The following is a 12573-nucleotide window of genomic DNA, read 5'->3' as shown; positions in this document are numbered from 1 at the left end:
AAAAACAGCTTTTGGGGTCTATTTCTTCTGTTTTCTGCAGACTAAATCAGGAGCTTCCACTGCTTTCAATTTAGCTCCCTTTTCCTGCCACAAGAAAATTAATAGAAAAGCAGACCAAATGCCCAGGAGGAATTGTTGAACAAGTGGCATCTGAGCTGTAGAAAGGATTTCAAAAGCAACTCACTCTGACTCCCTCTTATTTGAAAACCGCCTACGAGCCTTAGGGATGGATTAAAGCTAAGCATGGTCTGGATAATCCACAAATGCAGGGCCCCAGTTGTAAGGAGAATGGCAGTGAAACACTTGGGGAGTATGGTTATTCCTAGAAACCAGAGGGCTTCTTATGGAATGCACAGCCCAGATCAACCAAACTATTCCAACCCTGCCTTAATCTGTGGTTGGTGAGCTCAGAAGCGGCAGTCCCCAACTGTGCTTCTCTGATGGTCCAGGTGGTTTCAAGTTGGGAAAATGGTTTAAAACTGAAATAAAAAACAATCAGGAGCCTTAGGCATCTTCTGATTGCAACCTCTAGCAGAAACTGAAAGTTAAAAGTGGTCAGGTCCACCGCAGAGGCATCACAAGCAGCTAAAGAGGCAGCAAGAGAGAAAGGAGGCTTCTTAACAAGGTGAACACAGGTGGCAGACAGACCTGAAATCAGACAACCATTCCTTTTGAAATCTACTTTTGACTGCTGCACTCAGGGTTCCCCAGGTGGCTGGGACCCTTTCAATAGTGTTTCCTATTAGGAAAAAAGCTACAGTAGATCAGTAGCACCAGTTCCCAATTAAGTTTTTTTTCTTCCTCTGACAACAGCAAGCCAATGCTGAGAGTGGACAAAGCACTGAAAAACATCACTGGTGAGTGAAGAGCAATGAGAGCTGCTCTCCTGAAGAAAAAGCAATTTGCTTCTTGGGATAACCATATAACCCCGTCAAAGTCTGTGTTTGTTTGCTTTTGCAGCAAATTCTCTCCACTGTATTTACTTTCTTCTCAGTTCGCATTCACATAGGCATACTTACCAAACTGAAGCAAGAGGGATGATCAGGTATAGTAATAATCATCATTTAGTAACAGTGTCTGCTCAGTAATACAGTATGAAAAAACAATGTCTATTTAAAGTAAAACAAACCATGCTTGGACGATCTCTGACCAAACTCAAATTCCAAAGCAGAAATCTGTGTGTTGGCCAATAGCATACAGATCCTGGGATATAAATATATTCATTTTTTACCTTAATGACAAAAAAACAAAGTGGAGAGGGAGATACAATGTTATGGTTCCATGTCCCTGATTCTGAACCAACCCCCAAAAGAAGAAAATGTCCATCTGTAAAAGCTTTGGAAGAGGGAAGCTATGTGGTATTCAGTAATGACAATTTATCCCAACTTTAAATCTTGTGACCAGACTAGATGATTTAACAGACCACATCCACTGCCAGGAACTGCTACATAATAAATCGGGAAATAAATAAATAAATAATGTACAAAGCCAGGTACAAGAAAACAAACCCTAATAAAACAGAGAGCTAAACTAGATATTACTTGTCATCGCTCAGGAGGCAGGGTTAAAAACTGTACAAAGATTGAGAACAGTAAACATTCCCTTGTTGACAGACAATTTCTCAAAAAAAAGATGGAAAAACCCAATAAACTTATTAAATTTTAATGTACTGAAATTCAATTATAAATCTACAGAAGTGATTAATGAAGAGAAAAATGTTAAACAGTTATAAATAGCAGCTGCATATCATTGCCACTGGCTTTTCAACTGCAAGATCCATTAAAAGAGAAAGCAAATAGCAGAAGTGGGCTGGTGAAAGATCTGTATGTCCAAAAGCCTGTTTGCTTTCTCAACTGTTACCTCGTCAAACAGAAGGTACTCCCTCTCCCAGAAACTGTTCTTTTATAGCCATAAAACATCAGAGCTACAAAGTTAAGAAAATAAATATGTTTTAAAGGCTATAGCTAAAATAATTTGACAAACATTATAGATACACAGTCATTTGAAAAAGAGCAGTGAAAAACGTACTGCCAAATAATTGCAATAATTTTGCATGTACATAATGACTTTACATTGCAGTCCACCTGTGAGTTGCTGTTCAGAAGCATTTCTGTCAGAACAGTTGCTCAGGTTCTTCGGGACCTGCTCCTAAACCAATGTTTTGGCATTCCCATAAACTTATTTTAGTAGATCCGCACAGCAATGAAAGTCAAGATACTGCAAATCATTTTGCTTTAAAATATCTGAATTAAATCTGAATTAAGCACGCAGAACACGATTTTTGTATGTGCAGTGACATCTAGTGGAAGAAACCAAACCCACATATAAACGGGCTTCTAGCGAAAGAGAAGCTCTTATCGTTTCTTGCGTGATTTCTGGCTGAGATAAAGAATTATTAACACCAGCCCCTTCAAATCTTTCTTAGTATCTTGTCTTCTGCACAACACTCACAAGCCAGCTGAAGGGAATCCTATTAAGCATAACATGTTAATAAGACTATTTAATGGGAATGTACATTTTTCCTTCCCATACAAATTCCATTTGATAAATGTACATATCTTACATAATTGTTGGAGGGCAAACGATTGTTGAGAAAGCAAACATCCCCAGGAAGACAGCTGTTATTCTATTTATTCCATCCACTTTTCTAAAAGAAAGAAATTCAGCAGTAACATCTGAGTTAAAATTCTTTCTGCCAGCTCCATAGATATGCAATCCTATTTTAATTTGCAGTGATTCTTAAACCTCTTCCTTAAAAATTCAAGCAGAAGACACAGCTTGTAGAAAGGAAACAAAAACTGGAAGCACGCAATGAGTGTTGTCTAATACAGATGACAAATAGAGGAAGTTATAAAATGACAAATAAAACTTGTTCATATGAAAGTACAGATTTAAGTCTCCCGTTAAAAGTAGTCATGCTTCAGACATAGCCAGCAACAGACATTCTAACCAAAATGCAACACCAACATGTCTAACCAGCAACAATTTTACTAACATGATTCACTTACTGAAATGTGAAAAAACCTTAGAAACAAGTGTTATTCCTGCCAAACATACAAATAAACACATATGCCAAAGCTGAAAATGAACAGTTTAAATACAGTATCATGCATACATCATTTTGTATATAAATGCGCACCATTGCTGTAACTCCCTCTATTCACCTGACCTGTAAATACAACCATTTTAGAACCTGTGTCAAAAGTCACACATAACTTTAAAGGGCAGGATTAAAGCCTGTACTGGCATCTTTGTAAAAAATTCATAATAGCCAATTTTCCAATACTGGTAACCAAAACGGTAAAGTTATGAGGTTGATACAAATAATTACAAATATCAAGATGTATTTTGTGCTCATCAGATCATTTTATATGATCTACATATTTCCAATTTTAAAAAAAGCAGCCATTCACTAGTGATGTAGGACTACATTATGCATTAGGTTCCTAATGTACTAGTAGTCTTACTATGGAAAAGTAACAAACCCCACAAGATTCTGTTGACTGCTAATGGCATCAAACAGGGAAGTGTCCCAAGTACTGCTTTTTGCACATGATGCACATGTCACGGTTAATGGACTACTAGCATTACTACTGATATAATAAGTACTTTTTAAAAGTTCTAAGGTTTGCTCTTCAGGAGCCCAAGAGCTTGCACAACTTCTCTACCCTACAGCCATCAAAAAGTGGATTTCATAAACACAATAATTCCACGTGTGAGTAGCAGGTGTTAATTGAGAGCACTTCTCACCTGAGGACTGAGGTTGCTAAAACAAAGACAGACATGAAAAAAACATGAAAGAATGAAAGAAAAAAACCAAATGCTCCTGAAGGGCAAGGTACTGGGGTAGAACACAAAATAAGTGAGAAGAGGAAAAGGAGACAAGACAGTCAAGGTTAATAAGAAGTAACAAAACCACATAAAACAGGATAACAGTGATATATGCCCAGCCTTCAGGCAGAAGAACTGAGATAATGGTGTTTAAACACCATCCAGCAACCGTGGTTTCAAAATTACGTGGAAATGCAAATAAAGGTAGACTAATGCAGCATTTATATAGAACACAACAAACTGCTCTTGACAGAGTTCACTACGGTATTCAAGCCAGCATGGAAAGGAAATGATTAAAATCAAAATCTATTAGCTTCTGCCACCCTAATCAGAACCCTCACAAAGAGCAATACAATTACTTTGAGTTTCAGTCTCCTAGTGTTTTTGCTGGGTATAGCCAAGATTTCTAAAGAAAGAAAATTCACCTGTTTAGAGAAGTATGTCTACCAAAATACCTGTTTGGTATAGGTCTGTATTTATTCATTGTGGCAAGTTAAGAGTACTTAATCTCCCCTCAAAAAGGCATGATATTAAAAAAAAATTATAAATGTTAATGCTTGAAGATAGACATAGTTTCCTTCCCCAGGTAGGAACAACCAATGTTACGGTATAAAAATGTACTATTAACCAGTACTCGACCAAAGGGCACAAAACTCAAAAAGATCAAACAATAAACAGAGTTCAGTCAGATATTTACACAACATGTGACAGAATGCTGCAGCAGAATTAGTATTATTGATGAAAGCAAGGCTATGTCACTAAATCCAACAGGACAAAGCCAGCTGAAGCAGCTACTAGTTAAACTATTGATTATGAGAATTAGACACACACACAGAGAAAAGATCCTGTCCTTTTAATAGACTCTGTGAAGCCGGATCTCTGCATCCTTTGACATCAGTTGAGCTCTGCCACACAAAGCTAATGACATGATTAGAATCAAAATACAGGAAAACAAATAAAAGGTAACTCTAAATCTACTTCACACTAAAAAATAAAAATGATCATCTAAATACCTTAACACTGGGCACAAATGCGATACATCAAAAAGGCAAAAGCTAAAAGTCAAACCAATTTCTACACCAGCAGTAAAGGGGAGAAGAAACATAAAAGAAAGTTGGGAAGAAAATACAGCAGAGAATTATATAAAGAAGTATACATTTTAAAAAGATTAATATAAAAGCTGCTAAAGGTTAGGGTAAGAAATTGGAACATGAACAAAAGATGACAAAAGTCAGATGCCAGTAAAAGAAAAAAGATCTCTAGCAGAATGACAACACATGCAGTCAAATAGAGCAGCCACATCAAAAGAAGTTTTGTACCAATTAAAGCCTCAAAGGAAGAGAAAAATCGAAAGTTGGATAGGTTACCCTAACATCTTAGAAAGCATCCAGAGAAATTACAGACCCCAGGATTGATCTTTAACAGAACAATACAAAAAGGACTAAGCTAAGGAAAAGAGCAAACAGTTTTTCTTCCCTCCTCTTCTTTTTGGGCTTGTGTATGGAAGAACATTAACAGAAATAAAAAACAACCCACAGAAAGATTCAATAAGAATGAGATGAAAGGAAAATCCTAGAGCTAACTAAGTGCCGAGGTTGCAAGACACCTGAAGATAGAGAAGCAACGTAAAATGGTGCTGTTTTGTAAAGTGCAATTCTTTTGACAGCTAGTGACACTTGAGGAAATAACCTAAAGCCTATGGGCTTCAAATCAACCATATCTCTTTGTTTTTCAATGCAGCATCATTCCACATATTTATTAGATTTATTAATTATGATAATATCCTCCCTCTGATTAAAAAGAAGGACATGGGAGAGACTGTAATAGTAGGTTAGTAAGGTTAGAATGTCATGTTGTGTTATAGTGAGGAGGTCAAGGATGAAAACAAACATCACCACTGGAAACAATGTTTGTCACTTCAGATCACCAAGAAGCTGCCATGCCATGAGATAAAGAATACTCCATATAGAGTCAGCACAATTGCAAAACTCCAATGCCCTAACCTTTGTATAATGAAAACAGGAGGATTTGAGCTTTAGGTGTGAGTTGACACGAATTTATACTTCAGAGGAACCCAGACAGCTGCTCTGCAAAAGGGCTTCTTCCAAACGTGACAAAGAAAGAGAGCACACTATCAATACTACCACCATCAGTCCAAGATATAACCAGTCTGACAACAGCATCCATGAAGGGTTATACAAGATGTTCACAGCTGATAATGGCATTCAGCCATACAGGCTCTGCACCAAATCCAGAACTGATAACATGTATAGATGACATAGTTCAACTTAGTCTAAAACACTGATGGAAAACCATAACTTCAGATGGACTACGTAGACACAAATATCAAAGGCGATAAAGCTACAAGCAGAAATAAGGAAGAACATAGGGATGTTCATGTCAGCTGCATACATGGCACTGTGCCGTCTGAAATAACTGAATTTTAAGCTGCCAAATCAAAAACTTGCCTTCACACAATATTCTCTTCCTTAGTATTTTCTAGCTGGATAGTATTGGATAGTATTTTCTATTCTTTATGAATTATTTTCAAGGTAGCATTTAGATGTTGCTGGTCTAATTTAAAACATGGTTCGAAATAACTGGCAAGGGTGAACAAGTTTGAGGAATATGTTCCCTGCAAAACAGTATTCATCCTACTTTGTCAGGCCTGATGAAAGCACTGCATTCAGTAAAAGCCAGGTAACTTTCCAGCCGTATCTGTTTATCTAGCAGAAGACATCAATGTGCCCTACGAATCTGGCTTCCTGTATTATACAAGGCTTATTCAAAATCCTTTCAATTATTTTGGATTTAAACATTAACAGATTTCCCATCAGCCTGTGAGAACAATTCAAAACCATGTGACCTCTGATATTTATAGTCTGAAAAAGCATAACTACATATAACAGAGTGTGAAATCCCAGTCAGCTACTAGCAAGTGCACTTGCATCTGGCAGGCATATATGAATAGGTAACAGGCAGCTGTTTACATGAATTTTCAAAATCAACTGCCTAAAAGATTTGGCGCAAGACGTGTTACAGACCTAAAAGCAAAAGGTTTTGAATTCTCCCAGCTTGCTGTAGGGCAGGAACTGAAAGGCAGCAACTACCTCAGGACTGGAAGCCCAGGGGGAAGCAAGAAGGAAGCAGGTTTTCAACATAAATACAAACATGAAGTTCTAAGTACCTGAAGGAAGAATGTCCTGAAAGTTACTGAACTTCTACCACAGCATGGAAAAAGTTGCAGCTGTGACTGCAGTGACATTCATGAGAACAGCCTCATTTCTCAAAGGGTGCAGAGACATTCTAGTTTTACTAACGAACAATGTGTCCGGTCTCTGTGTGCAAGGGGGGTACATCAATAACGAGACAAAAAAGCCAGCGAACTTCCAGGGAGTCCATTACAAGAAACACCACTGCCCTCTCTGGTTTAAAATCTGCTTTCCAGCAACTCAGCCTGAAAAACCTCCAGGTTTTTCCACTCTTACGCTGGCAGAGATTTCAGGAATTGTTAAACAAGAAGTGAATAAAAATATGGATAGCTTCAGTAAAACACTGTAAAATTAAACAGTACAACCATGAAATCTCTTGCGGATTTCCAGTTTTTCAAGGCCAAGAAAGGTTTATCAACTGCCCTTAACCCAAAAGTGAAATATAAGCTATGTTCATGTACTCACACATCAGCGTACAGAACTGCAAAATACAGAAGCTGTATGAATTAAACTAACAAAAGCTCAGTACCAGAAATACAGAATTATGGCTTCTGTCTTTAAGCCCTTTATATTCAGCTATTAACAAATGCAGCTTTCCCTTGTTTATATGAACTGTTCCGTTAACACCTCCTGCAATTACGTAATTTCTGTGCAAAAATCAGTGCACTTCCAACACAGAGCTTTACAAATTTCCCATACGCTACATCATGTTCACTTTCAGAACTGACCAAAACTCAAATGCTCCATGTGACAATGAGCTCCCCGACCCAGATCTGAGTGAAGAGATGTACATATAGATGCTTCAATACAACACAGAAATTATATAACCCAAATTATATTATATTGGACCCAAAACATCTCTGAGGAATATGCAAACGCTAATTCCCAGTTCAGTATCTAGACAGACATTAAACAGTCCATTCTGTCACACCATCTGCTCAGCAGTTACCATCCCTGCTCTGTCTCCATGCTGTTTGTGCTTTATTCTTAAGCATGGAGCCATTCAACTTATTCGGAAGTCAGATAAAAGACACAGTGGTGAACTTAAAAAAAACCTAAAGTAATCAAAAAGTGATACACAGGAAAAAATTAACTACAGAAATCAGGTTTCAGGCCATTGATAAGGAGAATTAAAAAATTACTTCTAAATGCTTGGTGGAATTGCACTCCAAACATGTTTTTGCTCGGCATATACAGCAAGTCATGAAAGCTTAAACTTTGTGTTCACAATTTTTATTTAACAGAATAGTTAAAACTTTTGGCAAAAAAAATAAAAAAATCAGGAAAAGAAATTGTGGGAATTATTTCTCTGTGTGTGCGTGTATGCACAAATGTGTGCTTGTATGCACAAATGTGTGCTTGTATGCATGTATGGAATCATAAAGTGGCCACTAAAGTACCACCTCAGACTATCACCTTCATCACAAGCCAAATGCCAATAAAATCCTACCAATACAACTGGACAGCAGGAAAGCAAAGATACATGCAGAGAACACAAAAGTCTCAGTCTACATCATGCAGAAAACACAGTATGGAAATCTCCAAGTTGCCCTCTTGGATCTATACTAAATCTACAAAACACAAGAGACCACTGTGTGGATTTAACTGCTGCAGAAGTAGTCTGGAGTCATCCAAAGGACACAACACAGGCCAGTTTACATGCATCAGTTGCAAAAATCCCTGTGCTTGGGACTCCAGAGCATGCTTAGGTCAGATGCATCTGTTTGGTTTGATGAAGACCTACTGGAGGAGATTCCATTGAAATCCCATTGAAAGTTGTTCAAGTTCACAAGCCATTTCTGATCAAAACACGAATCTGAAGGTCAATGCAAAAATCTGTATCTACTCTGTACCACATTCACTGAGATACCAAGTGTAAGTTAAAAGGTGATTATTCACAGGGCTTGTTGACACAATACAAATACCAAGGAGATGAGGGATCCACACGCTCTTGCCCCAGGTAATCTTCATTTGCAACTCAATGAAAACATTCAGTTACTTAAAGATTAGTTAGAAATGAGCTGTTTCATGCTGTGAGGTCACTATGGTGAAGATAAGAAAGAGTTGTGCTAACTCTGATTAATATTATTTAAAAACTTCTTCAAAAATACCACTGTGCCTGAATATTTACCTTTAAAAGCCCTCAAAAACTAATTCCTTGGAATAATCTAAAACAACACTAAGAAAATTTTGTGTTATTAAATAAAAAGCCAGAGAGGGTGACTTAGAACATGAACTTTTTCTAAGTAAGACCACTAAGGCTAGTTCAAATGCCAAGTTGAAAATTTATTTATTTGCCTTACTTTCAGAATATCTTGAGTTTCATTCCACTTGTTTGTCCACTCTTTGGTCAGTTCTTGTACCTAGAAAAGAAAACAAATATCAGAAATAATCACATCTCTTCCAAAGCCCTTGAGAACACATTCTCAGAGAGGACTAAACATTCATGCAGCTCTTCGTGAAGTTTAATACTTAAACATTTAGATTAAACATATTGCTCCTGCAATAAGTAGCCATTCCTACAATAGCCCACAAACTTCTTATCTATGGTATAAAATGGAACAAAGGACAAGGAGAGCCACTTCAAATAATAGCAGGCATTTTCAAAGAAATTTAATAATTCTATGAAGTACTTCATCAGTCTTAAAAAGTCTCCTGCACGGATTGATCCCTTAGCTGTAACAAGCTCCTTTCCTATGGTTCCTGAACATGCAAGGCAGGTGTGTTCAGGCTAAAATGCCCTCCAGAGGATGACATGCAGAGAAAGAAGCACACAGGCAGCCTTCAGGAGAGAATCAGAGCAAAGTTTGCTGCAACTCAGAAATCACACACTTAGGGGAAGTGAGCACAGAACTGAGAAGCTGCTTGCAAAGGCCCTACAGACTGGGAGAGGGAGAGCACCGGGTGTAGTATCACGGATTCATTTAGGTTGGAAAAGACCTCTAAAATCATCGAGTCCAAACATTAACCCCAGGACTGCCAAGTCCACCAATAAACAACGTTCAAAGCAGCACATCTATGCATCTTTTAAATACCACCAGGGATGGTGATGCAGCCACTCCCCCGGAAAGCCTGTTCCAATGCTTGACAACCCTTTTGGTGAAGAAATTTTTCCTAATATCCAATCTGAACCCCTCCTGGCATAGCTTAAGGCCATTTACTCTTGTTCCTGAGAGAAGGGACTGACCTCTACCTCGCTCCATCCTCCTTTCAGATCGCTTTAGGGACCTATAAGGGAGGGATAAGGTCTCACTCTTTTTCTCCAGACTAAAAAGCCCCAGTTCTCACAGCCACTCCTCACAGGACTTGTGCTCCAGGCCCTTCACCAGCTTTGTTGCTCTTCTCTGGACCCCACTCCAGCATCTCAATGTCTGTATTGTAGTAAGGGGCCCAGAACTGAACTTTGCCTTGTTGAACCTCACACCATTGGCCATAGCCCATCAATCCAGCCTGCCCAGATCCCTCTGCAGAGCCTCCCTATCCTTCAGCTGACCAACACTCCCTGCAAACACAGTGTCATCCACAAATTTACTGAGGGTGCACTCGATCCTCTCATCCAGGGCATTGATAAAGATATCAAGCAGAGCTGGTCCCAGTACTGATCCTTGGGGAACACCACTTGTGACCAACCACCAACAGGATTTAACTCTATTCACTACGACTCTTTGGGCTCTGCCATCCAGCCAGTTCTCAACCAAATGAAGAATACACCTATCCAGGAAATGAGCAGGCAGTTTCTCCAGGAGAATGCTGTGGAAGACGCTGTCAGATGCTTTACTGAAGTCGAAATACACAATGTCCACAGCCTCATCAGCCACACAGGTCACCTTGTCGTAGAATGAGATCAGGTTGGTCAAGCAGGACCTGACTTTCATAAACCCACGCTGATTGGGCTTGATCACCTGGTTGTCCTGCATGTGCCACATGATGGCACTCAGGATGATCTGCTCCATAACCTTCCCAATCCAAGGCCAGACTGACAGAATGATTAGGATCTGCCCTGCCCTTCCTACTCATCCAGTTGCCCATCTCATAAATTAACTTTATAGCTTCCATATTGGCAAAGGTTCTTCTCATTTCAAAACCCTTCAGACATTTTGAAAGCCATGCATAGAGGGTGCTTCAGGCCGATCCACCTCAAAGCTCTGGCTGACTTGGAAACATAATCACATTAAATCAGAATATATAGGTATATATACACCCACACACTCTTTCATTGTCTAAATCACCAGATTTCTGTGCAGGAATTAAATACATCAATTTCTAAAAACATACACAAACTTTTATTGTTTGAATTCATTTTCTCTGAAAAAACCTGGGAAAAAAAAAAAAAACAACCCCAACAGCTACATCCCTTTATTACTTTGTATATAAACCCACTGTAGAACAAGAAATTAAAGGTCTTCAAATGCAGTTCTTCCAAACACCTCCATGTTTGCCACTTGCAGTCTACTTTCCTAGTTGTCTTTTGCAGATCAGTTGCAAATCAATCAATGAGAACTGAAGAAACTTCTCTCACCTTTCCCTGTATCTCAAGATTTCAACAGAGAAAAGTACACCCTCCAATGCGTCGTTATTTTTCCTAGTGCTGCTAACGGGAATGGTAAAACAAAAACATTATTGAAAAGAGTAAAGAAAAACGTGAAGAAGGTCCTATCCTAAGTGTATTCACCATTCCAGAACAACTTCTATTCCTCAGAAACAATTTAGAAGTTGCTCTTATATAAGGCTAAATCAACACATTAAAGAAAGCCACCATATATTTGTCAGGTGATATAAATATGGTGATAAAAGTCTTTAGATCTGCATAAACAAATTAATTATTGCACTCATTCGATTATAAAAAAACTATAACCACTGCAGGATATACAAAGAATTTCCAGTAATTATGTCTATTGTAATTATCATGACTAGCACTCACACAACCTTCTAGTGAAGCCGACAAGAGATAATAAAATATGCCCAATATACTCCCCACGCAGAGCGGCCAACACTTGTGAGCAGGACAAGCAGTGATTACTATCAGAGCACAAGTAACGTACTCTAATTAGCATATAGGCTGCAGAGCATATTACTCAGCTACTCTTAGATAAAAGCCTTTCATTCGTGCACCAAAAAAAGGAACATGTACCAACAATATGATGATTCATCTCTGATTCAGCTAAAAAGTTTTAAAACCTAGTATGACTATGAAAAAACCAACCTGCAACTGAAAGCTCATACTGAGCTTATGCGGGTCCTACCCTAATTATGCAATACAACAAAGTAAGGATTCCTGTGTGTACTAGAGTTGCAAAATGCATTCCTAGCAGAAACTTGGCTTATGGAGATGCCCAGAGTCCACTTTGCAGCTATAGTTCACACTAATACACATATCTTGTCCATTTTTGTCATGAAGTTGATTTTTTTTATGTATCATTTCACTGAAAAGTATTTCAACATGCCTCATCAATTGGTATTACCAATGGAAATAATGAAGAGAGTAGACAGATACTATGCCAATTACTTAAGTCATAGAATCATAGAATAG

At 38.3% G+C, this 12573-nt stretch overlaps 1 protein-coding gene across 1 annotated transcript in view; it reads right to left on the bottom strand.

Annotated features, from left to right (window-relative positions):
• The window catches only part of KIF16B (kinesin family member 16B), a gene marked incomplete at its 5' end in the record, with an annotated part of 139758 nt that overhangs the window by 91149 nt on the left and 36036 nt on the right, over positions 1-12573 (bottom strand). Inside the window, one exon of the mRNA XM_080615968.1 lies at positions 9347-9406. Within this exon, the coding sequence (XP_080472094.1) occupies positions 9347-9406 (60 nt within the window). The remainder of the gene's footprint in view (positions 1-9346; positions 9407-12573) is intronic.

This window comes from Psittacula echo (genome assembly GCF_963264785.1).
Source record: "Psittacula echo genome assembly, chromosome: 4".
Taxonomy (NCBI): domain Eukaryota; kingdom Metazoa; phylum Chordata; class Aves; order Psittaciformes; family Psittacidae; genus Psittacula; species Psittacula echo.
This window is presented reverse-complemented; position numbering and strand designations above follow the sequence as displayed.